Here is a 26,953-nt window from a genome sequence, read left to right on the forward strand (position 1 = left end):
TCATCGTGGAATCCGAGATGAGCACAAGAGGGGGGAGGGTTGCGATTTAAACAAAAGATATATTGCTAATCCGACGCTGAACTCCGTGCCTTCACAAGTTAATTTATCGAGCTTTGGTTTTGTTTATTTCAATATCAATGACGTTTTGCATGATATGGTTGTATGCGTGAAAATTATCGCCATTGCTCGGGAACTACTTCCTTTGTAGCGTGAAGGCATGGAAAATAAGTGCAATGCGGCCTTGATTTATATGTTGGGTTTAACGTCCCAAAACCACCATATGATTATGAGAGACGCCTTAGTGGAGGGCACCGGAAATTTCAACCACCTGGTGTTCTTTAACGTGCACCCAAATCTGAGCACACAGGCCTACACTATTTCCGCCTCCATCGGAAATGAAGCTGCCACAGTCGGGATTCGATCCCGCGACCTGCGGATCAGCAACGGAATACCTTATCCACTAGACCACTGGGGTGGGGCGTGCAATGCAGCCTCATGGGTGGAGCTAATATTTGTTCTTAGGTTGTCGCCTACAATAGCGATGTGTTTAATTCTGCTGGTGATATCGGGGATGCAAACATAGTTAAATAAATGTCCTGTTTGGATTGGTCGGACTGCATATGCTGTGTTTGTGTGTTCCAAGAGCGTGGTGCCTCCTTTCAAGAACCCACAGGTTTTAAGATCAAGTTTTGGTGTCCTGGATTTTTTTGAAGAGATCTGACTTGTTTTTTTTTTCTTCTTTTACTTCATATTCAACATTAAATGATGAGCCATGATCTCAATACCATGGAAAATTACTGCCAAGTCTCAATGCATGCTGAATAGTTTACCAGCTTTTCTACAGCCAGCTCTAGATTAATTTTTAACGGTTATATTTTTGACAACATGGTGAACAGAGAAGAGAGAGCTGAAAGGAAAGGTCGCTGGTCTCAATGTGAGTGTTCACACCACGAAGCACCATTTTGGGGTACCTCTTTCCTCTATAAAAATATATGGGTGCTTGTTGGCACTAGCAATCAAAATCGGTATGATATGATCGGGGAATACCCATCACTCCTGATTTTTCCGGCAGTATCCGAAATTAGACCCTTCAGCGCTGATGCCTTCCACAATCCATTTTTCTAGGTCTGGGTGGCCGAGAGCTGCCCCGAGTCTCGAATGCCGCACCTGACTCAGGCGCTGTGGATTGCGTGCGGTGTCCATGGTATGCAGGTATGTTCAGCGTTGTGCTTTAGAGTAGTGCGTTCGCTACATTCAAGCTTTCGATAGATTGTTCTACTTGATACGAAGCTTAACAGACCTTTAATTCCATCAACGTTTTTGCACTGTCCCTGTTTCTAGCCGGTGGCAGCAGTACTAAAGCTGTGTATTGATAAGGCATCATCAAACCAGCGTGGTGTTTGCATTTTGAAGGGGTATTATTTATTGGAGCACTCTTTTTTTTAAACAGACGTTTGAAATGAGTTCTTGCATAGTTCCTGCATTTTCAAAATACCAGGCATCACGAATTGGCAGTGCCTGCTTTCCTGGAAATACTTGCCAGTTTGTTGTTTGTACAACTTCTTGAACGAACAAAACAGGACTGTTTTCTCTGGATTCCCACTGTAATACACTACATCGAATCTTACTTTTGTTGCTTCCCCTTTGCACCTTCTGTCCCCTCTCCCATTGTTTCTTTGCTCGCATACTTGCTCCTCTCCTCTTTCAGTTTATAAGTTCAGTAAGAGTGAGCATGATGAATACTTCTAATCAAAGCGCCTGCTGTTGTGATGAACACAACCGTCTTTCAAACATTGGCTCCATTGACAATCCTTGTTTGATGGTTTGTCACCACTTCAGTCTCCAGCATCCCATAAACTTGTATGTTTTGCTGCATTGCATTCCACGTAACGTTTTCGACATATGCTACTTGTTGGTTTTTTCCTTCATCTTCCACGAAGGTGAGCTCTCCTATTGGGCTTGTGGTCGTATCATATTTGCTGTGTTGATACGGTGCTATGCAACATTGTACGGTCCTGATAAAGTAGGTACTCAAACCAGGCTTACGTCTCTTTCCCTCTGGCTATGCAGGTGTGGCTGCCACTGTTCCTGCCGGGCGACACTGCCGGTGCCAAGCATGCCTTCATGGCAAAGCGTATCATGCTGCCAATTGCTGTCCATATCTACCCCCTCGGTGAGCGGGCTATGCAGCCATTGTGCTCAATTTAGATTTAGCGGCAGGGGACCTCCTCACTGTATGGCTACTTTCAGAAACGAAACCATTCAAAGAGCTGAATCAGAGTTGTCCCGTTTAACTGTTGCACAAACACTATGAGTGTTTTTTTGGGATTTCTTATTTGTTTATTTCTGTTCACGAATGATAATTTCTATTAAAAACTGTTGCTAGTGTGTGCGTGGTGGTAATTCCTGAAAACTGAACACTGAACTATCATTTCATGTGCTGTGATGGGAACCTTTCATAATGAATTCAGAACTACAGCAAAGGTAGATTTTGCAGTTGTGTAATCTTTAAGTCTGTCTGAGCACCTAACGGAGGAAAAGTTTAGTGGACAAGTTCACAGCTGACACGAAATCGTTAACGTGCTTGAAAAGAATTGATAAAGTCCCACTTACAAATTAGTTGTGTACTTATAAACAGGGGCAAAAAAAATTGACTTAAGTGCCCATTTTAGATGTCCTAAATGTGTAGCTCGTGAATCTGTGAAATTTTTAAAGTGCTCGTATAAGTCGGCCTACTAAATGAAAGGCGGCTTATATTGTGATAAATAGATTATAACCTGCTTTTAAATGTTACGAGCACCTTCTGAATTAGTGCAGAAGTATGTAGTTGCCACGGAAAGCAGTGTCTTCATTCTCAATTAGTTAGATAGGAGCCCCCGAACAGAAGCTGTAACATACTCCCCTCTGCAATGCCTCAATAGTTAAAAGATATAACGAACATGAATGTAACAAATTATCAGTTATAACCAAGTAAATGAAAAATAGTCTTGCAACAGATGCAGTGTTAAGAGTAAACAAACTTTCATATTGAATTTTTCGGATATGACGAACTTATTTTTGTGTAAAATACAATGTTGTTATAATGAGATTTGAGTGTATAAGTGAATACACTATTACCTCACTAATAACAAAGTCACATTTGACACAAAATTACCTTCATTATATCCCAAACTTTTTTATAATGGTATTGGTAACACTGTATTTAGGGCAAGACTATTCTTTGTGTATTTCGTTAGTACCATTAATTTGTTATATTTGTGTTCGTTATATCGAGGGTTGAGTGTAAATGAAGACAGGCTTATATCAGGCTTCAGAGTGTAACTGTCTTCCTCTGTTTCAGCTGTGCTTTTTGAAGAAGCTGTGGTCCTCGGTGCAGAAAGCGACACAGCACTCTGTGGCAGTGAACCTTTTCCTCTTTGTGTTGTCTCCAAGTCAGTAAGTTCAGCAGTCCACGATTTCCTAATCTATCACTGAAAGTTAGGCTTGCTGATTGACTGTAACGAAAATCAGCAACCCTGTCGCTTTCCTTCGTTTTTTTTTTTTTTTCACTGCACAAAGCGAAGTCTTTTCAACTATCCTAAGTTCACATTGTGGGCATTTGTGCCACGGCTTGGAAGCTTTCATAAAGCTTGTAGTAATAGGTATCGATTGACAAGTAACGTTGGTATTTTCGGGTGAGAAATCTTAATTTTATGCTGGATGCAATGTGTGCAGTCTTCTATTGCTGCAGCTTGAAATGGCCTTGACAGACTTACATTCAGCCAAAGGTGTCATCTGACCTTTTGCGTTCCATCAGAAGAAGTGTTCCACTTCGTGTTGCAATTTTTTGCCTGACACCTTTTTTTAAAATTTTTTTGACAGTTTTGAGTTGATGGAGTTTTAGTGTGTTTGTGCGTGCCAATTTTCTTGGCAATGTTAAGGTATGTTTGGCGAAGTTAATTTAAGCAAAGTTCATTTGTGGTCTACACTATTATTTCCTGAGTTTAATTTTTAGCAAGTGAATAAACATCCATTTTCGTACTATGTACATTTAGCTATTGCGCATTTGTAGCTTTCTTGATTGGCAGCCATTCCACCCATGCTGGGATTTGTTGCCGAATCGCACTGTATTGAAAAGTCATTGCTGCAATTGTCTTTCAGAGTCAAGTCTACTTGCATCTAATTCTTCGCCAGCTGCTATGCCGCAAGTGAGTGCACACTTTCATTCCTAGGTTTTGGCAGGTAGCATAGTGATCAGTGTTCGATGTGGAAGTTAACAAAAGCTAGCCTTGAAGTAGCAGCAGAGAACGAAAGTGCTACATAGCATTATTGGTGTCTCTTGCAACATTCTTAGCTACCAACTTTATGAAAGTAACAGCTTGTGATGAAATCATTTTTTTAATTTGAAAAGTGAAGATGTGCATTTTATTTCCCCACTGTTGCCGCTTTTCTCGTAAACCACGTGTGTCTTTACATACTTTGCATCCACACTGTTTCGACACATTCCAGGCATTGTAGTGCATATAAGGTTTGTAGTACTATATAGTACCTTGTATTTTATTCGAAACATAACAGAAAGCTCTTTATTGCAAAACTAGCGTTACGCTTGTTCATGGTACTGGGATAATTTCTGACGGCAAGTTCCCTCTCTTTTTCTTATTTTATGTTTTGTTTCATGGTGCTTTTTGGTTGCGCCATTGCACGCATTGCATCGGATGAAGAGCCGAAGTTGCGCGCTAACGGCAGTGATGTTTCCAGCAGTGTGCGTTGTGTAAGGCATTTGTGTGAGCAACTTCCACATTCGCTCAATGTTCAACTCTATAGAAACAAAAAACTTCTTATTTGAAATCTTAATTTTTCTTTTTTGCAAAACACGAGCATTTTGTTCAGTGCACGCACGGTTGCCACCGAGTGATCCATGTGCTGTACTTGATTGTTGCCTGTGCCCACGCCTGGAGAGGAACCTCTTGAGAAGAGTGACGACATTGCGAGCCCTGTGCTTCCTTATTGCAGCCTGGGCTACCACGCGTGGGAGATAGCGCGCAGCTGCGCTGAACTGCCGTACTTCCACCACTCGTTGGAGTTGCTGCTGCATGAGGTGCTTGAAGAAGAGGCCATGTCATCAGAGCCCATTCCAGGTGAGTGCATTGAGTTCAATTGATCTGAATCAAATCTATTTCGCGGCATAAGTACAGAGCTGCACAGTACTCGCAAATTAAAGTGAGACATCAGTTTAAGTGGTTGCTTGGGCGTGTTGGTATGACATATTGGAAGGAAAAAGCAGGAGAAATGGAGAACCAGACAGAAAATGACATGTGCAGAGAGCTCTGTATGTGTCCTCCTGTGTCTGGTTTCTCGTTTTTCCCAATGTTTCCTTCCAGTACGATAGGTCAGTTTTTTTCGCAATTTGACAATTGCTGTGGGCTATTGCTCGTGATAACCACGTCACATCGCCGCAAATATGGCTGGTAAAAGTAATGTTCACTTCGACGCAAGCGTTCTGTCAAAATTATGCTGACATGACACAAACTGCAGACGCTGAAAACGAAAGTATGTGCATTATGTAGCTCTAAATGTTTGTGTTTCTATTTGTGAGTACTGTACATAAGGGGGAAAGATGACAGGATAAAAGCCATATAAGGGCAACTTGATTGGCAATAAAGTGTTTTTGGTTGACTTGGCCTTTTGCCATATTCACCCTAACCCATTGTAAGCTGTGATTACTCGCGCTATGGGAAGGAGACATTGACACGTATTATGTATGACTCTATGCGGGTGGAACTGGAGATAGGCTTCTGCATGAGCAGTGCATAGAGCCAACCCCCTTCAAATATCAATCAATCAATCAATCAAATCAAATTTTATTTTCGCTTCAGACAATACAGCACATTGTGACTGCGAAAATATGGGACCAGAGAAAAAAGCTGCGCTTGCGCAGCTTGACTAAGCTCTGATCACCCGTACAGCAGTAGTGACAGGGCAAAACACCTAACAAGTCTATATAGCCACAGTATATACAATGCGATTACCAAAAGTAGTTATGTAGACTACGCTGTTCTAATGAAAAAAAAAACATCAATGTATGTTTTAAGTTACAATCACTTTAGTAAAACCAGCTACTGTAAATATACAAACATGAGTAGTTCTAATATATTTACATAAACAGATCTAGTAAGGCTTTGTTAGTAAAATTAGGAATGTCAACATTTCTTTGTTCTAGTTCATTTAGTGTGGTTGCGAGTACATAATCAAGTTTTTCTTTCCTATAATGGGTACGCGAGGAAGGAACGTGGTATGGTGGGTGATACCTGAAAGGATAGGAAATTGTATTTGCTCGAAGATTTGCAATTTCTTCGAATAGCTGTGTTCTTTCTAATGTGGCATTTTTGTATGTTCTCAGTAGTTTATGCTTGTATATGTTGTTAATCTTCATAATTTTATGTTTGTGGAATAAAGGTTCTGTGTGTTCTAGAAACGAGACGTTTTCTATTGAACAAAGTGCTTTTTTCTGGACCAAGAATATTTGCTGTAAGTTTGATAATGTAGTGTTTCCCCATATTAGCGTGCAATAATATAAGTGAGAGTTGAAGAGCGCGAAATATAACATTCTTTTAATGCTAACAGGAAAAGTGTGACGGTTTCGGCTTAATACACCGGCTGCTCTGCTTAATTTCGGCAATAAGGTTCTCACATGTTCATTCCAGGACATATTTTCTGAAAAAATTACACCAAGAATCTTAATATGTTTCTCGATATTGATTTTAAATGGCCCGAGAGTTATATAATCGTTGATGCTTCTTAAAATGCCCGGGGCACGGAACAACACACATTTAGTTTTTGATTCGTTTAAAGTAAGCCTATTGAACTTGCACCAGATCTGTAAGTTATGACAGAATGTATCACCCTTTCGTGTTATGGTCTCCAAGTCTCTTCCCTCAAGAAGTACCGAGCAATCGTCGGCATATATAATGTATTTACAATCCTCATAGATTCTTACAATATCATTAATATAGAAAAGGAAGAGAATCGGTCCTAGTATGCTACCCTGAGGAACCCCATATTCAATAGGCCTAAGGTGTGATTTACATTTATTTAGTTCAACATATTGGTAGCACGTTTTCAAATAAGATTTAAAAAGTTGTAACACTGTCCCACGTAACCCATAATGTTCGAACTTTTCAAATAAAATTGAGTGGTTTACCCGATCGAAAGCTTTACTAAAATCTAGAAATATACCCAGTGTCATGACCTTATTTTCAAAGTTGTGTAATATTTTCTCTTTTTGAACAAGAAGTGCTGTCTCAGTGCAACGTCCCTTTCTGAAGCCAAATTGGTGATCTGTTAATAGGTTGTATTTTGTAATAAATTTCTCAATACGACAATTTATTACTTTCTCAAGTCCCTTTGAAAAGATGGGCAATATTGACACAGGACGATAGTTGCTTAAGCTATTTTTGTCTCCATTCTTGTAAATCACTGAAACTCTAGCCACCTGCATGCTGTCTGGAAAAAGCCCAGTAGAGATAGCGACGTTATATATGTGTGTAAGCACTGGTGCAATTAAGTCTATAACGTACTTGATTGGTTTTATTTCTAAATCATCCACATCGCGGCTACGACTGTTCCTAAGCTTCTGATACAGCATTGTCACTTCAGGGACAGATGTTGGCTGCAAGTACATTGTGTGGGATAGTCTCGGGATACGATTAGCAGCTTCGTGACAGTAGGTGCTACTTCCAATTTCAACAAAGAAATTGTTGAAAAGGTTGGCAAGTTCGGTCCCGCCAATAGTTTTGTCATTTATGACGAGGTTGTCGATCGTACAATCCTTGGTATTCTGGTTTAGTACCTCGTTTATTTTTTTCCACACTTTGTTACCACTACGCAAGCAATCGTTGTCAAATACACGCTTATAATATTCGTTTTTTTTTTATGTCTTTATTCAACTTATTTCAAAATTTCTTAAACTCTTTTAATTCTTCCGTTTTACGAGACTTAAGAAAGTTGGCAAAAAGCTTATTCTTATGGTCAATAAGCTTGATGTATTCATGTGTGATACACAGTTTGCGCACCCTTTTTTGTTTACGGTATGTCCGTGATGGGAATGACTCTAAATAATGTTTTTTGAAAATTTTTATAAATAATTTGTAACACTTATTACTGTCTTTAAGAAGAAATACCTCCCTCCAATCTGTTTTAGAAATCTTATCCCGAAACACCTCTAGCGCTTGAGACGATATATCCCTGTACACGAGCTGAGGCCAATCCCTTTGTTGCAATGAACTGTTACGGTTAAGCATGCAAAATGTAGGTAGGTGATCACTGACATCACTGTTGATAACGCCAGAGAGAATGCCATCAGTGTTTCGGTTAGTAATGAACAAATCTAGCACAGATGCTGATGAAAGAGTAACGCGTGTAGGTGTTGATATAAGATTTTGAAAACCGTTGCTTTTTAATACAAGCAAAAAATCATTCGCTGCACTCAAGCTTTTTGCAATGTCAATGTTCACATCACCGCCTATTGTTAGTAACCATCTGTTTTCACTGGCACATGAAAGCAAAGAATCGAGAAACTTCAAGAACGCCGAGATGTTGCCACTTGGTGGTCTGTACAGAACAGCGAACACATTGCTATTTTTCTTAATACAAATGGCTTCGATATCACAAGTAACAGTGCTAAACTCTGGTAGAATTTCAAAACCTGGTATAGCAACCTGAATAGAAACTCCACCACCCCTACAATTTTTTCTGTTTAGAAAGAAATGATCGTAAGACGGTAAAACAAAGTGATCCGAATTTTCATTGTACCAAGTCTCAGTGAACATAAGTGCATTGAAACTAATATTGCAGGATTCTAAAAGGGCGTGGATTTCATCAAATTTACATTGCATGGATCTAACATTTAGATGGAAAACCTTGAAAAGCTTCTCTGGGTTGTCAGATATGATACCACGCATGTCCTCAGGTAGCACGAAGTTAGCATCCATGTTTCTACAATCTGGACAATCAAAGTGTTCGCGCAGGGAGCGCGCATCCTTATCCTCTGGCGGTAATCTTGTTCAAATCGCTCTCGCGTTTTATTGCCACGATGGATGAAGTCTCATCGCGACGGGCAAAAATGGCACCGTTTTTTATCCAGACAAACTTCCAGCCATGTTCGCGCTTGCGCGCTATTGCCATACCAAGTAGTCTCTTTAGATACTGACAGATGTGTTCATTTACAAAGATAGGATGATTTGCCTCATTTCTAGAAGCTTCCAGCGATAGACCCAGGCTTCCGCTCGTAAGTTTTGTTTTCTTAGCCTTCTCTAGAACCTTGTCTCTCTTTTCGCGCTTCACGAACTGAACAATAATGTTCTTCTTTGTCTTGTCTTTCGTTGCCACTATGTGAATTACGTCTATATCGTTCGCGCAGATAGGTTCACTGATGGCTGTTCCAATTTGAGCAAGAACATCTCCCAAACACTCATTCGGTGTTTCCGTAACACCATTGATCTCAAGGTTTTTGTTGCGCGAGTACTGCTCAGTTTTGACAAGACTGGTTTGACATTCCATCACTTCCCTCTCTAATGAGCGAACTTTATGCTGGAGCGCTTCATTTTCTTTTTTAAGAGAGCTGTTCTCCGTCAAAGTAGCATCAAGCCGCAAGTTAGCATCATCAAGATTTTTACTAATGAAATCCATGCTGCGCCTCATGTCGTCGATCTCAGTCCGGAGTTTTCTCTCTTCTGCACGCATGCTTCTTTCGAGAGATTCTTTCAAGTTCTTAAATTCATTCCGGAGTTCATCTTTGAACTGTTCAACCTGTTTTGAAACATCCTTTGTCATTTATAATGGTCACAACAACGAACAGAAAGTGTCACTCTTTGTGGCAGCGGTGACAGCGATAATGTCTTAATAGACTTTTAGAAATATTTGAAAATTTTGCTAACCTGTAATGTGCATTATTCAAGAATTACGCCTGCTGCTCCACCGCTGTCACCGCTGCCAAATGATGCGTCCGTGCAACAGCGCTAGTTTTATAGCCGGGGGGTGGTCACGTGCTCTGTCGTTTAGCCTGCGCAGTCAGGACCCGATGAACGAAGCCTGTGCGCTGCCGTCCTCTTTTGTACACTTGCGCTGTCTTGCGGCGCAGTCCCACGTGTCCGTCGAATATCGCTGTCAGCACGGTTGCATTGACGCCTGTAATGTGCAACATTCAAGAATTACGCCTGCTGCTCCGCCGCTGTCACCGCTGCCAAATGATGCGTCCGTGCAACAGCGGTAGTTTTATAGCCGGGCGGTGGTCACGTGCTCTGTCGTTCAGCCTGCGCAGTCAGGACCCGATGAACGAAGCCTGTGCGCTGCCGTCCTCTTTTGTACACTTGCGCTGTCTTGCGGCGCAGTCCCACGTGTCCGTCGAATATCGCTGTCAGCACGGTCGAATTGACGCCTGTAATGTGCAACATTCAAGAATTACGTCTGCTGCTCCGCCGCTGTCACCGCTGCCAAAAAAATATCAAAAAATATCACTTTTTCAGATGTTGCAAGGCTGCAAAAAATATGTATATAAATAAATTTGAGAAATAAAATTTTATAAAATGCCTGAATTAAGCAAATATCTATTAGTCTAATCTGTTCATTGTGTGCAAAAAAAAAAAAAATGTGCCTTTTAACTGTCCTCAAGAGCTCACAGTTGAACGGAACTCGTGTTTCTTCGCGTGTACGCAGATGCACTGCTTCCACGAGTGATTGACTTCATCCGTGAGTTCCCGGTGTTCCTCCAGACGGTGGTGCAGTGTGCCCGCAAAACTGAGCTGGCACTGTGGCCTCATCTGTTTGCGTCCGTGGGGAACCCCAAGGACCTCTTCCAGGAGTGCCTTCTGCAAGGACAGTTGGACACGGCCGCTTCCTATTTGCTTGTATGGCTTAAACCACATACTTCGGGTTCTGGTTTTATTGTACACTTGAACCTCGGTATAACGAACCTGGGTATAACAAAATATCGCTTATATTGAAGTAAATGAAGAATAGGCTTGCAATAGACATAGTGTTAAGAATATACCTTTATAACGAATTTTTTAATATGATGAACTTATTTTTATGCAAGATGCAACTTAGTTATAACGAGGCTTGAGTTATCTGGTTATTATCAGCTATGTGGTTCAAAGCTTTTGCATGTACTTGCATGTGATGTAGCATAGCAGTTCGAGGGTTTGGAAAATCTTTGTGTGAGGAACTGCTCTTTTTTTTTGTAGATAACTATTCTTGGCAGCTACAATAATTACTGGGTAATATGTAATCATTGTGCAGTTTGTCATGTGGTGGTCGTGAACTAAATAAATTCGTCTAGTCCTCTGGCAGTAGTCCTTCTGGAAATGTGGTTATGTTCAACACTACGTAGTATACTGTATATTGAGTGACTGAAAATTTCGAACAGAAAGGTGTGAGTCACTGAAAGCTCATTGTCTAAGCTTGTGCGAATAGTGAATTTTAAGCTGGAAGCGAATTCGAAACGAATAGTGATTTTGGTCGAATAATTTTGACTAATAGTACATATGATATATGAAGAAATATAGGCATATTTTTCATGACCCAACTAACCTGCACAATATTTTTAAAAAATTGAAATAGGGCCTCTATGCAAATGCCTTTTTTTCCATTCAAAAGAAGTCAAAACAACTTTGGAGTAGTAGCAGGATTTGACTTTTGGCAGGGTGTGAGTCATGACCCTTATAATATGTAACATTTTTAAGTTTATTATACTTGGAGCATATAAGCCTTTATAACAAGCTTTTAATCTTAATAGGATGAATTGATTTGAGGGTAATATTTCTACTTAAAGCGGCCGTGCGACACTTTTTCAAGGGGCCATGGAATGGATTCACTAAAGAAGCTTATTGTCTCATGAATTCACTGCCCCCCAAATTTTTAGAATTCTTTCAGTACGTGCGGAGCTGCAAATATTTGACGCATGCTGCAAGTGAATTCTCTCTTCTCGTCCCAATGAAAGTGACTGGAAGCTAAGCCAGGAGGGATAACACGAGGAGACAAAATACGTCACGCGTGCTTTCTGAACTTGAGGAGTCATTTGCCGAGAGAGGAGAGCAATATTCAGCTGACTTTGAGAATTTGTTGTGAATCGCACGCCGCGTGCTGCACTATAATGTTTGGCTTGGGTGTCCTTGGTAGCCTCGACTACCGATCGGCAGCGTTTTCTTACAATGCTCAAAAAGTGCTGCAGGGCCTCTTTAAATTTGAAGGGGGGCTTCGCGGCAAAGCGGATTTATTTTGGATAGGTACTTTCACGGCTTAGCACCCCTACACCTCAGTGAAACCACCTTTACAGACGATACATTTGGATTAATATGCATTTATTCGTTCCTTGAAATTTTCAATAATTTAAATTCGAACCGAAGCGAATTCGAATATTCTACTATTCCTTCAAATATTCAAAGCATTCAAATATGCACATTGTTTATCCCTTTTTCTTTGCCATCACTGGTCACAACTGGTAAAATCAAATCGCTCACACAAATGTGCGCATGTCAGAAGGTGAAATGAGAACTTGCTCGGCAAGTTTGAAAGAACTTTTATATATGAAAAAAAAAAAAACACAGGCACTCCTCGATGCGGTGCAGGTTCTGCAGAACTTGGAAGTGCCTCTTGTCAGCCGTCAGCATGCGACCCTGCTGTTGGGAGCAGCTCTCGATGGTGCCCATTGGGTCCTGGCACGCGACTTGGTGCGCTTCTTGCGTGCCATCAACCCCGAAGCAGACTGTTCACCTCCGCGAACCTCAACTGGTCCTTCAACGTGAGTCGGCATTAGCAGAACATGTTACAAATTTAAGAATATACTCGTTACTCTGACCACCAAGTACTTCGATTCAATACCTACATGTTTTAACGACAGCGATATGAGCTTGCCAGCACTGACTTGCTTTGTCTCGACTGACAGTAGTGCAGGTAATGAATCGGAAATGCTTTAGGAGATTCATTGCGTGTCATTTGATGAGTAGTTGGAGTAACTTGTGCTTTCTTTTATTGGGGTTGCATGAATGCTTTTCTTTAAATTTGTTTTTCTCTGTTCTGTGTCACATTCCGTTTATTACCTCAATACATATAATCACGAGACAGTTATGTTTGTGACAGTTTTTACGTCATGCAATATTTGCATCAGCCTCTCTATTTCGGCAGAGGTCTAGATGCCTTTTAATCTTGTACATTAATTACCTACTATTTAGACATCATGGAAGTCGTTGTTCAGAATACTTTATTAGCATCACAGCACTTTTTTGGGACGTTAAACCCCACATATCGATCAATTAAAGCATCACAGCACTTATGATAGCGTTGCTATAAAATCGCCGTCTGTTTGTTTATTTGTTCACTTTTTCCTTGAAATTGCTTGTGCAGATGGTAAAACACATTAACCCTCCTCTATTATTAAGGGCAGGGAGAGTGATGAATATGTACGCAAGAACACTGCTGAGGGAAGCATCATCAATTGAACTACTTAGTGAAACAGGACATAAAGGAAGTACAGTAAAACCTCGTTAATTCGAAGTCACTGGGGCCACAAGAAAGCTTCGAATTAAAGAAGTTTTCGAAATAACGGAACATAGAATAAGTGGGAGGCAAAGAACTTGCAACTATTCAAAGTAATCGGTGTTCGTCGTTTGCTGTGCCGACTAGCTTGCGGCTCCAAAGGTTATGTTTTCCAGCAGTACCTGGTCTTTATTTTGCCGCGAATATGAAGGAACAGTGGGCCTCGCTGCTTCCACCGAAAAAAAAACACAAAAAAAACGCGGTCGTGATTGGCTGAATTGTGCGCCTGCAGGAAATGTGCGCCTACTGTGTTGCTTCACTGCAACACAGTAGTGACACGCGGGCAGCATGTCGCCTGCTTCTCGCTGCATCAGCACGTCATGATGCGACCATTTGCACATTCTTTCTATTATAATTATGAATTTAATGATGGCCAGCATGACGAAGCTCACGATGTGTTTTGGCCGAAAGAAATAATCTTTGAAGCTTTCAAACTTAGTTTTCGAAGTAGGTGTTGCCAGCAAGAACTCCGCCAGCAGTGCAAAGACGCAAATAGCTGGAGCAACCGGCAATCGGAGGTTCGCATACATCTCGACTTCCGCTAAACTGTTCTTTATTAATTTCTTTACAATCCCAGAAAGAATGGCTAAACCATGACCCGCTGACGTTGCGAGAAACATGCTGCCCGCGTGTCACCGCTGTGTTGCAGTGAAGCACGGCTCATTTTCCGCAGGCGCACGTTCTAGTGGACCACGAGACCGTTTTTTTTTTTCTTTTTTTTTGTGCTAGAATTAACAAGACTGGGGTGCTTCAGCTGCCACTCATTAGTATCGATACCTTGAATTGCCTTGTGGCAATTATTAGCCGTCGTTTCCGCGGATTCGTGGCGAAATCGGGATCTGCAACTGGCACATGGCACCCAGAATTTTCGAATTAACTGGACTGGTGCCGGCCGCCGCTTCAAATTATCCACTGAAACTTAGGCATTGGAAAATACGGGACCGCAGAAATGCTTTGATTTAAGCGGGATTTGGAAATAACCGAGTTCAAATTAACGAGGTTTTCCTGTACTGGGATGGACGAGCGCAGATTTACAACTAAGTTTATTGAAGATGTGTAATTGACATTAACCCTTTCACTGCTGGGTTTTTGGCTGCTGCTGGTCATTCCATGACAGGTTCTGTCACCTGCTTGTTGTACGAAAATTTTCTGTTAGCGATGCAATAGTACACCGTTAACAGGCATGTCAACATTATTGGGGACCATCTCATCAATATATAAGTACTAGTACTCACTCCAAGCAGTGGATTTAATGAACAAAAAATAATTAACTTCTAATCAATACTTACCGATTAGTTGTGAGTCACTGAGACACTAACTATCCATTTTATTCGGAGTCCAAATTAGGCAAGTGCTCCTAAATTTCTCTTGTTGGCGCACGCATAGGCACACTGACTCAGCTTGGCTGTGCTGCTGAGACGCTGGCCAAGCAACTTTAACTGACGCTTATGTGCGAGTGTGCGCTTCTTCTGTTATCCAATATTTCCCTGCATGTTATATTTATTGGTATGTTATGGAAAGGCAAGAAACATGTGCGTTTTTTTTTCTTTACATGAGCGGTCTTGCAAGTGGCAGGAAGTGATCTCGAAAGGCAAAACGAGTATACTCGATATCGGCATGTGTTGTAGCCCTAGTCAACTATAGATTAACAATGAAAGGGCTAAATATGTGGTATCCATCCCAGTTAAGACATTGCCATAGGGGTTGAGATTGCAGTAAGTAAAAAACAGTGAAAAAAAACCACAGTAGCCTTGACAAGCCTTGTAGAAACATTGGTTCTAAATGCCAGAATCATTAGAAAATTCGTGCATTCCCTGGTGTAGCATATTACTCGATGTGTGCTGTATTTTCTGACTACTTTTAGCACAGCTGCTTTCCAATGTGCTCAGCACACTAAGAGTCTGCAGCTAACTCTTTCCTGAACATCTCAACACTTAATTTCACTGATGCTTCCCTGCAGATCATCCACCAGGGACTTGGCCAGGATTTTTTTTTCTAGGGAAAAAAGCATCGCCTCTTTAAATTCGTGTGTGTACGTATGCATGTATGCAGCATAATGCATAATACAGTGTTGTGTCACTTGTGTGTTATCCCTCCATCTGCAACCTACCTGCTACTCTGATAGAGTAGCTTGTGCAGGACGGCAGTTCATCAGGCAAAACACAAAAAATGTACCTGGTCTGTTGTTATTTCACCCGCTAGCACAATTAGACAATATCATTAATACGAGCTAACTAGACGTCATGTACTTCAGAACTGTGTACTTGATCTTGAAATTAATCATTGAGCATAACAGTCATTGAGGCCATGTGCGCAAGAGCTTTGTGAAATTTTGTGTCTCTTTCAGGGATGAAGACACGGTGAACCAGGTGTTTATGGAAGTCATTCTGACACGGCATGCCCGCAAGCTGCTGGGAGCGGGACAGTTGCGCAAGCTTGGCTCGTTTGCGGCACACCTCGACTTCCCTCTCCAGAACTTCCTTGAAAAAGAACGGTGAGCTCGCACTGCAGTGTGCGGCCTCTCAGATGCCCCAGTAGGATTGTGGCACTGCAATGCTCGTTAGCGAACGCAGGGAAAAGGAATTACTGTAACTTCTATACATTAACAGTTGTTGTTGTTGTTGTTCTGGTGCCACCTAATGGCACGATTACTCGGGCTCTAGAGAAACACATTTCGCGCTTTTGGCTTGGGGTAAACATCGTGCACAGCTGACTGTGTGCACTCGTCAGGAAGCTTCATGGGACTTTCCCATAGTTGCTGTCCCATTTCCTCGAGTGCACCCTGTTCATTGCTCGTAGGAAAAAGTAGGTGTCAGTTTTGGGCAGGATCGGTTGCTCTATAGTTTGTCATGGAGAGTCAGACTTCCTAAATTCCTCAACATGTTTCAGTGACATGCTACATACCATGTGTAATTCTTCTATGTGGCTCACTGTATAGCAGGTGCAATAAGTGGTATTTTGTGTGGTTGCTCTGTTATGTGTTTATGTCTTTGCTATTAGAGACATTAGAGCCCACACCCTTCATGCTGCCTGTTCTAGTGACTCTGGTAATTGGGGGAAGTTGGAGCGTAAGTGCTGCAGTATCTAGGCAATAGCACTAGCCACACGTACGCAATTGCGTTACGTCATTTCCAGGCTGCGGGCGGCCAAGGTCGAAGACTTCGTCACGGCACTCAAAGCGGTGCACACAGATTTCGAGTGGCCAATGCCGGCCAGTCCCATCACACCGGGGACCAGCCAAGTTGGTGGTGCGGGAGACGAGGAAGCCACGCATCCCGCCTCCATTGGAGGTCAACCACTTCGCAACGGAGGTATGGAAGGCGCTGTGGTGACGCGTGGCTCGCCGGCCGACTCGGAGAGCACCTCGGAGGAAAGCTGGTGGCTCGAGGAAGACGAGGCAGGACTGCACGCGGCCAGCGTTGCCGAGCCTCGAGGCTCGCCACAAGTGGAGGCCCAGGCCAGGTACCTGCTTCACATACTGGGACAGGTGAGCAGAAGTTTTTTTAGCTCAGCTTGTATGACCTGCTCATTAAGCTGGTGGTACTCACCACAATGGCAAAAAAAAAACATGTGGCACCCTCTCAAAAACCTTCCCCATCGACAGCTGACATGCACCAAAGAAATATTGATTAAAACTTAGCAAATGTTCTTTATGAGGCTGGAGGTTTGAACTAGGGACCCCTCAGTCCAAGGGGGAGCAGTATGGATGCCTTGACCACTAGGCCACACACCCATGCTTGGCCATTGTGAACTGAACTAAAGCATACCAATGCGTTTTACCGACGATGCAAAAAACTATTAGGAAACAGTTTACCCGCAGTGGGCACTTCATTGACACATTTCATGTTGGTGAACTACAAGCCATCTGCTGGACAATGTGTAAAGAAGGTCTGCGGTATCAGTAATAGCACAAATTAAGAAAAATTTCCAACTTCCAGAAACTTTAGTTCTAATCGATCTTTCCATATTCTTGTGATGGTCTTTTTATTCTGGAGGCTCACTAATCCTGGAAAGAACATAAAAAAAGCGATGCCATTTCAGCCCAAAAACAGCGATTCGAAAACAGTTGTTATCGGTAATAAAACTGAACGCTTGCGTCCGGAGTGAAAGAACGCTTATCTTGAAGAGTGAAAGAGACAAGCAAAAGCAGTAGGTCAGGCATGTTTTCGCCAAGCTTCACTTGCCCCTCTCGGGGAAGAGGGGACGGGAGCTCTTCCCTGATCTGTAATACAATACAATAAAAAACACAGAAGCTTTATCTGGTATGGGACCTCCCTGATCTGTAATACAATAAAAAATTCAGGAGCTCTTCCTTGGTGTGGGAAGAGCTCCGGATTTTTTTTATCGTATTGTATTGCAGATCAGGGAAAAGCTCCTGATCTTTTGGGGAGAGGGGGACTCCTGAATTTTTTCGTATTGCATTGCAGATTGGGGAAGTGCTTTTGTTTTTTTTTATTCATGTTGATCATGTTCAAGAATCCTAGTTGGTCGAAATTAATCTGGAATCCCCCACTACGGAGTGTCTCACAATCATAATGCGGTTTTGGCTCATAGAACTGCAGAAATTAATTTGACTTATGGTTTAACAATCAGTTTATTTCAATTTTGCCTTTTTTAGTACAGTTGAACTGAGATATATTGAAGCTAAAAGAGATTATAAAAAAAGATATGTATACTAGTAATTACATGTATGCTCAAACCTCATTATAACACAGTCACACCTGCCATGAAAGTACTTCGTTATATCTGAAAAATTGTTATAAACATATACTTGTAGCACTGCTCTAATGACAGTCATTTTTCACTCTCTTTGTTATACCCAATAATTCGTTATATTCGGGTTTGTTATGTCGAGGTTTGAGTATGTAATACCGTTTTTACTCGAATGTAACGCAAGTTTTTTTTCAAAATCTCTCTGAAGTGATTTGGGGGTCCGCGTTATAATCGAAGCACCTCAAATCGTGCCTTGGCGGTGCCGCCCCACTGGTTTCTTAAAATGGCTACGACAAACCTAGCGATCTTTCAACCTTGTGCTGGCAACATATGCATGCTGGCAACATCGAATCCAATCCAATCCTGTTGTTCGCGACGTGTTTTGCGGGCGGTTTATTTCCTTTGTGCTTCCGCGACTTCGGCTCGAGCAAATGGCAGCGCGACGAGTTCAGTACGATGCCCGCTTTAAGAGAAGTGCAATACTGATGGCTGAGGAAATCGGGAACTCATCCGCGGCTCAACGGCTAGATGTGGCGGAATCTACTATCCCTGGGTGGAGGCTCCAGCATGAAGCGCTTTTCAAGAGTGAGCCCGGCCAAAAAGGCTTCCGTGGACCTCGTTGTGGCCGTCACACAGAACTCGAAAAAAAAAAAAAAAGTGGCGGAGTTCGTTATTGAGCAGCGAAATCGCCTATTGGGGATTGGGGGTCAACGTTGAGCTGATTCAGTGGAAAGCCCGAGACGTAGCTCGAGAGATGGGGATCCCGCGGGAGAACTTTAAGGCTTCACGTGGATGGGCACAAAAGTTCATGCAAAGAAATGGATTTTCCCTCCGGCGAACAACGTCGATAAGGCAGAAGCTACCAGCAGATTGCGAAGCGAAGCTAGTGTAGTTTCAGCGCTATGTGCTCGACCTGCGCCGCTCGTCGCAAATGCCGTTGGGGCACATTGGCTACGCGGACCAGACTCCCGTTTTCTTGGACATGCCTATGTCAAGGACTGTCAGCGAAACAGGTGCCCCCCAAGTTCGCATAAGAACAACAGGCAACGAGAAGACGCGGCTAACCGTGATGCTAGCCTGCTTGGCGGATGGGCGCAAGTTGCCGCCATACATCATTTTCCGGCGCAAAACCATCCCGAAGGAGCTGTTCCCCAGGGATGTGATTGTTCGCTGCCAAGAAAAAGGTTGGATGAACACTCCGCGTATGCTTGACTGGGTCAAGACTGTGTGGTGCCTACGGCCAGGTGCGCTCCTCCACCCCGCTTCCATCCTAGTTCTCGACTCATTTCACGGTCATCTGACGCCCGAATTGAAGAAGCTGATGCGGGAAACTCAGACGCAGCTCGCTGTTATTCCCGGAGGTATGACGTCCGTGCTGCAGCCATTAGACGTCTGCCTGAACAAACCATTTAAGGATAGAATGCGGCAGCTGTACGGAGAATGGATGCGAGAAGATCGGGCTTTGACACCTACGGGTAGGATAAAGCGACCCAGCGCCGCGAAGATTGCCGAGTGGGTGTCCGCCACTTGGTGCGGGCTGCCGCACGACATGATAGTTCGCACGTTTAAAAAGTGCTGTATATCTAACTATATGGATGGCACGGAGGATGACCTCATCTGGGAGGAAGAAGGTGGCAAAGAGGGCTTGACCACTGGCGATGAAAGCGACGAATGAACAAAACTCACTTTATATTTAGAAACTGGGATGTCTTTGCCACTACCATGTGCAGCAAATAAAGGTACTTTTTTCCCCCGCTTTACTTGCGTTACATTCGTGTTTTTTTTTTTTTGGCACTGAAAAGTCACCCCTTGCGTTACAATCTTGGTCGCGTTACATTCGAGTAAATACGGTATTGTCACGTAGTCCAAAAAACTATATCGGGTTCGTTTAGTGAACTTTATGGGAGCGAGTTTGTGCTCCGCAGACGACTCAAGGTAAAATGCAAACGGTTAAGCAACAGCCAACCAAGTGGTATGTGTGCACAGGCAAGCATCGATGGAGAACGAAGGTCGTGCATACTTATCTGCAGTCGTTTTTACATCTATGCTTGCCCTTGGGAAAATGCTGGATGGACAAAACAGTCGCCTCGTGACGGCAGCCTCCAGGTAGACATAACTTTATGCCGTGATGACTGGTCGAAACTCTGTCCCTATCAGATCAGATAACCTGTGCTGTATACAAGAGAGAAAGAGAAAAGCTCACACTTCACTTTGAACATCAATAAGACAGCCCGGTGTGGCCAGATGCTACAAACTAAACACATAAGGAAACGAACCGGAAGGCACGGCTTGCAGCATTGTTTGTTATGGAAAACATTTTCTAGGGGATTTACAACTCTTCAATGCTTGTTATGCTTGAGTTCATTGTAGAACAATTGACAGGGCAATGAGTTAGATGCAGACAGAAAGAAGAAAAGGACACAGCACTGATTTTTGTGTCCACATCTAACTCGTTGCATTGTTAATTATTCTACGATAAATGTCCACCAACTAGCCCAACTTTGTGGGTTCATTATATGCGTAAATGACTGTAGTATCAAAGCTGAAAAGTGGAGAGTGCATTGTGAAGAAACCATTCTAGATCACTTCCTTTTTTTTTTTAGCTTCCACCTAAAAAGCTTACTTCTAGCAAATTTTTGAAACTATAAAAAAATTTTTTTTTTACTTCTGCACAACACTTCACAGTTCACCACAGATTTAAACATCACACAAGTTTTAGCAGCTCTTGTTGCTGCTGCTGCAGTACTCGTGCATCAAACAAAATTAATGGGCCTTTCAAGCTTGTGCATGTATTCTTTGTATAGCTGTGAAGTTTCAAATTGTGAAGCTCTTCGTGTACAAGAAAGTCTCACTAGTGCAAGGAGCTGTATTGAGAGTGATGCTGACTTACCGTACAAAATGAGAATTCTTGCTTTGTGCTGACAGTTATGCCAGGTTATTTTTTTAATTCCATCTGCATTTAACGCCATGAATGTTAGTTGTAAGTGCTAGAGCAGAGTACATTTTGCAGTGCTGTTTTGTTGCTCCCAACCTGGTTAGCGTTCATTTTCGCGAACTTGTTGCGATCATTGTGCAGGCTCGATGCTGCGACTGGGCTCTGCCCCTGGCTCTGATGCTCGGCGACACCTTGGTCGCACCGCTGGTGGCTACCCCGGAGGCACTGGACAAGCTGATGCAGTGGGCGTTGGCCGAATGGTATGCAGTGATGGTTCTGGCCATTTTTTCCCACCACATGCTCACTTTTTAAGCTCATCTATACAAAATATGAACATTGCTCGTCAACTACTGAGGCCCAAGTATTAAAAGCTCCTGGGCGAAAAGTGTGGCTTGAGTTGTCTGTCCAAAATAGCAGCGTCCAGCCCTGTCAAGTGCATTAGATCCTTCTGGTTTACGTGCATTACCACGTAATGGTCTCATGTAACTTCTTTACTACGCATTACTTGTATCCGTACATTTGTTTTCATATTGCAAAGCTCTTTTCACCTTGGCTTCTCTGTTGTCCTCATTGCAGTCCGGGTTATGTGGGACTGCTGCGGCAAGTTCAAGGACGTGGGTCGGACACACCTTCCTCCAACGGTGTGGTTCAACGCAGCAGCCCCATGGAGGCCCGCCGAATGACCGCTGCCACCACCGTCGTTACCGAAGGACCAGAAGAAGGGTGCCGTGTGTCGTAGCGTCCCTGACAAAAGCCATGTAGGTACAGTGCCAAGACAAACCAAAGGTGCTGCTCATGCCAGTTGGAGATGGCCATGCTTCGATTTGGGTACCGGGCAGGCGGCTTGCGACTACGTACTCTTCCGCAGCTAGCGCATGAAGGTGTCGGATAACTTTAGTCGGGTGTGGAGGCTGGCAGAATCTGACTAGGCAGGCTTGAGCCTTCCATTAAGAGACTGGTAGTACAGTTGAACCTCTTTATAAGAGGCACTGATATAAGAGACAAATGGGTATAAGAGGCACCAGTTTTCCTACAGTAAAATACAGAATGATAGGAAAATGCATACCAGGTCCCCTGCTTATAAGAGACACCTAATAAAAGACAAGAATTGCTGCCCAGAGCATGCCTCTTATAAAAGGTTTTGACTGTATAACCATTGCAGTACGTAGCCTTGCCTGCAGACATGCAGAGAAAAAAAAGAGAGAGAGAGAAGGCACTTGTGGATTGGCACGGCTCTATGGTTAGCCAAGTAACTGGTACAAAACAAGCACTACATCATCGTTTAGGCATGCTGAGAAGGTGCAATGCGTGAGACTTGTTTTTCTAGCCACACCTCGCATTTCACGAGACGCCTTTATGCAGAGTAGCCGAATTTCAGTCATGTCGTCATCCATCAGAGCCCATGTCTCGCACACTGTGGTGAAACCAGGTACTGCTGCGTGGGCATGAAAAACTTGCAAACATATCCCTGGGAAATGTTAATCGCGGGCTTATTTTCTTTTGCTGTCGACCAACTTGGTAGACAACCTGCTTTCGACGAGTCGGGCGCATGGTCTTCTCACTCGTTATAGATTTTCTCAGCAGCATAGGCTGGCCCGGATCATATGAGCTGCCACTGTCTTGTGGGCTCTGTTATTGGTTCCACCTCATCGTACGCAACAAAACTGCAGTGCAGCATTGTCCAGCCAAGTCTCGCTCGGACCACAGAGTATCGTACGGTTGTGAAAAAAATATCCTACGAGGCACCACCAGTGGGCTCGTATTTCAAAATCTCCTCCTTGTTGTGCAACGAACTGCACGTTACCTCCAGCTCTGTGACCGTCCTCCCGAAGACAGAAGCCCAAACTAGCCAGGTGAACTGATTTCAGTATTTGCTGATTGCTTTATCTGCCTTAGTTTACATTCCTTTCGAGACATCAAGTAAACTGCGACGAAGCCGGCGTTTTTTTTTTTTTTTTTTTTTTTTTTTAACTGTGTCGTTTGGCCCTTTTTTATGAAAGCGACTGTGTGTGACCCTGAGGCTGCTCATTCGACGTGCCGTACTGGGATGCCTGGCCTCGAGAAACTACATACTACCGTACCTTCCATTTCGTAAGCAACCATGAAAATCCATCTAACTCGAGAGTCGTGTAAACAAGGGAAATGTGTGCAAAGAAGAAAAATGAACAAGTCCTGACATTGTGGGTAACTTGTAGCGTATAGGTGTGGTGAATGTTTCGAACTCATGTACAGTATACATAAACAAATTTGTTTTCTAGTACTTTGTCCAAGTGTGAATCATTGTGCAATTTTTTAACCTATCGTGTACTCGGACACTGGAACCACAGAAGTGTAGAAGTCTTACGATGTCGTGTGTAATTGTGCGTAATAAGTTATAGGCAATTACTCATTGCCCAGTAGTAATTTGCACATTTGGGAATTAGACCTGTGTAATTACTCACACATAGTAAGTAATCGTGATGCAAGCCCCTTTCCACAAAAGGAAAGAGCTGAGAATATTTCGTTCAAGATTACCTCTCTACGAACACCTGCGTGCCGGCATTCGAATGAAGAGGGTAGAATGTACCTAATCATCACTTGATGGGCACTGTACCTTCATAGAACAAAAGTGTCCAAACTGTCAAACCACCAGATTGGGCGTTTTCCGGGCAGGTAGTTCGCGCATGCCAGCCGGCCTCGAGGAAGCAGGTGCCACGATTTTTGGTGGCCGAAATGTGACAACACGTGGAAACCAAGTGACGCATGGTGCCGCAAACATGCAAATGTTTGCCCCCAAAGAGAGGCGCGAACGCAGGCCTCCGAGATTGCCTACAGGCATGGGGCAAACAATTTCATAGTCCAAGGTCCACCAATTTTGATATCGGCAATCTCCACTTGGGGTGCTGTTTGGACTAGGAAAAGGCCCATTGCTGTTTAGTGCAACAGTGTAGGAGCATGGGTTGGTTGGTATTGCATTATAAAAAGAAAACTTTTTTTGTGTGTGTGCAAAATGCTTCTGTCTTATCTCAATCTTTTTTGAAAAGTTTTGCACACACACAAAAAAAGGTTTTTTCTTTAAGAATGCTGTTTATTCAAATCTGTTTATTCAAAACACAGTACTGTAGCAGCACCATTCTGTGAAAAAAAAAAAGCACTGAACGTACACTTTTAGCAAAGAAAAAGGCAGTGTTTTATTTGCAAGCTCTGAGATACAAGCATCGCAACATTGCAAGCAAAGCCAGCAGTGCAGTTTTTTTTTTCACATGATTTTTTTCATTTATTCAAGGCACGTTTTTGGCACACACTTAACAAAACAAGCACGTTCACACCAACAGAGTATACGGAATGAACAATTGATTTTCCTTCTATTTATGAATCTGTACTTATGAAGGGACACCCTGTGTGAGCAGGTAGGTGGCTGCAGATAAAGTACTCATAGGTTACGCTGCAGCGTAACACTTTTTGTTTAAAATGCATTATACAAGAAATGCTAAGAAATAGAAATGGTTTGAAGTTTATTTACAAGCATCTGCTGGTTAGCACAAAGTCAGCTGCGCCGAGAAGCACATAACCAGTGGTCGCGATCTCATTATTACTATGCTTAATCAACTGCCATGTTGCTGCGAGAGATTACTTTGTCCCAGTCTTGGAATCGTACCTGTGTTAACAACCAACTCGCCATTATGCAGACAAGGCACTAGCAAAGCACAAGTAAGGTTGCAGGCAAGAAATAGATCTAGTTCCAAGTTAATATAGGGTAATGTGGCATCAAGCTAACATTCTAAAATCACTCGCATTGCACGTAGTTGCTAACAATCCCATGCATGTAGTTACACTGAAGCTAAAATGGTAGTATTAATTTCTTTTCATTTATACCGTCAACAAGCAAAAAAAAAAAATGCTTCAGTGCTAGCTAAAGTACATGGAATCGTAAAGTGTGCTTTCTGGAAATCTGTAGCAGTTGGTTGCCTAGTTGCAACAATAAATGCTGAGGTAGCGATAAGTGTCAAATCGGTCTTGAAGGCACTACATTGAGAAAGCACGTACTAAAAAAAATGAAAATCATTTATAGAAATGTCTAGAGTGTACATAAAATGACATGGCCTTGCTTCATCGCAATTCTAAAAGCCAATGCTTGGTGCATTGTGGTTGGCACCGATGTCTCAATCTTTTTTTTTTCTTTCTTTTTTTTGTGTGTGTGGAAACATATACGTGAAAATTTATGAATTCACAATGAACACGAAAGAACATTTCCCACTGCAGTGTGCAGCTAGCGGGGGAAAAAAAGTGGTAGCTGCACATGCAGTGTAGTGGTCTTGTACAAAAAAATGATGTGGGTATGATAGCGAAGGTGGACCAAAAACATCTTTTTATTTCTTTACTAAAAAAATGATAAACACTCTTTGGAGCAAAAACGTGCATTGGCGAAACCATAAGACTGCTCGGAGCCATTTGAAAATGATGCCGGAAACCATGCCTCTCGACAAATGCCTCGTTTCCTGTTGTAGTTTCTGCATTTATGTATTTTTTATAATAAATATGGCTAGCTCTGTTAAATTTTTTTTCTATCACTTCCATCGGCTTTTATTTCAGTTTTTTTCCACCCGAGATTCTTTTGTAGTGTAGTCAGTGGTTTATGTGTTGAGCACTTTCCGCGCGCATTTTTCCACATAAAAGCGCATCTTTTTCAATCAGTTTTCAGAGAATTCGAAAAACTTTATATACCTTTTCTAGAAGACTATCCAACCGATTGCGCTGAAATTTGCTCGATCACGCATAAATATTTTCAAAATATAGCCTCACCTTAACGTTTTGACGAACTGTTAAAATCACTGGAAAAAAAAAAAAAGATTTGAGTAAGAGACTGTTCTTATAGCTACAGGTTAATACTACTACGTGGAATTAGTGTGCTAAATTTCATGGTCATAAAGTTGTTTTTTTTTTGTTTCTGAGCAAATGTTTGCACATTCCGGCCTAAATTTGGGGGGTCCAAAAACAAAACTATAATATATATATATATATATATATATATATATATATATATATATATATATATATATATATATATATAGAGAGAGAGAGAGAGAGAGAGAGAGAGAGAGAGAGAGAGAGAGAAAGCAGCTACAAAGTAAAAATTACTTTAGGTTAAAGCCAGAACTTTTTCACTGATCATACAAAATTTTACAATAAAATACAAACAGTGTCTCATGTACACTGAACCCAAAATCACCTGTTTATCCTGGATTATTAGCACTTTATTAGTTGGTTCCGTATACACTTCAACTACCCAAAGTCTTTCAGCACTCGGCACTCACCAGGCCAAACAAAACAAACTTCTCTGAAAATAATCACGAACAAGTTGGACAGGATGTACAAAACTACAGATCAATTAGAGTTCGATGGCCATTACCAGGTGATCAAAAGTAACCCATAGTAGACTACTAATTTCTTCAAGGCTTTCTTTCACACACTGTAAAACGTCAACATACAAGACGCTACAAATCGGTCAGAACAACATGACATCAACAAGGCCTTCATGGGACGTAGGGCACTTACTAGTTGAACACAAGGTTTGCACCGTGTAGCACCAAAAGTCTCTTTTTCATTTGTGTAAAAAGATAATTTCTTAAAGCTACATAACATTGCATTTTGCTAGCTAAGTGTGGTGCAGTCACCCCAAGGTGCAGCTCGCCTGGCTGCATCCGATCACACTATCCTCGAGATCGAACCAGCGAACTACATGATTCTGATTTATGA

The 26,953-nt window shown here is 42.3% G+C and overlaps 1 protein-coding gene across 1 annotated transcript in view; it reads left to right on the forward strand.

Annotated features, from left to right (window-relative positions):
• Positions 1 to 22,202, forward strand: part of Rich (Guanine nucleotide exchange factor subunit Rich) — a 46,835-nt gene extending 24,633 nt beyond the window's left edge. The window contains exons 16-26 of the mRNA XM_075875574.1: positions 1,126 to 1,212; positions 2,071 to 2,173; positions 3,341 to 3,435; positions 4,141 to 4,187; positions 4,993 to 5,117; positions 10,693 to 10,883; positions 12,603 to 12,775; positions 15,917 to 16,063; positions 16,705 to 17,056; positions 21,359 to 21,477; positions 21,794 to 22,202. Of these exons, the coding sequence (XP_075731689.1) occupies positions 1,126 to 1,212; positions 2,071 to 2,173; positions 3,341 to 3,435; positions 4,141 to 4,187; positions 4,993 to 5,117; positions 10,693 to 10,883; positions 12,603 to 12,775; positions 15,917 to 16,063; positions 16,705 to 17,056; positions 21,359 to 21,477; positions 21,794 to 21,956 (1,602 nt within the window). The 3' untranslated portion in view covers positions 21,957 to 22,202. The remainder of the gene's footprint in view (positions 1 to 1,125; positions 1,213 to 2,070; positions 2,174 to 3,340; positions 3,436 to 4,140; positions 4,188 to 4,992; positions 5,118 to 10,692; positions 10,884 to 12,602; positions 12,776 to 15,916; positions 16,064 to 16,704; positions 17,057 to 21,358; positions 21,478 to 21,793) is intronic.
• Positions 22,203 to 26,953: the final 4,751 nt, after the last annotated feature.

This window comes from Rhipicephalus microplus, chromosome 10, assembly GCF_043290135.1.
Source record: "Rhipicephalus microplus isolate Deutch F79 chromosome 10, USDA_Rmic, whole genome shotgun sequence".
NCBI lineage: Eukaryota > Metazoa > Arthropoda > Arachnida > Ixodida > Ixodidae > Rhipicephalus > Rhipicephalus microplus.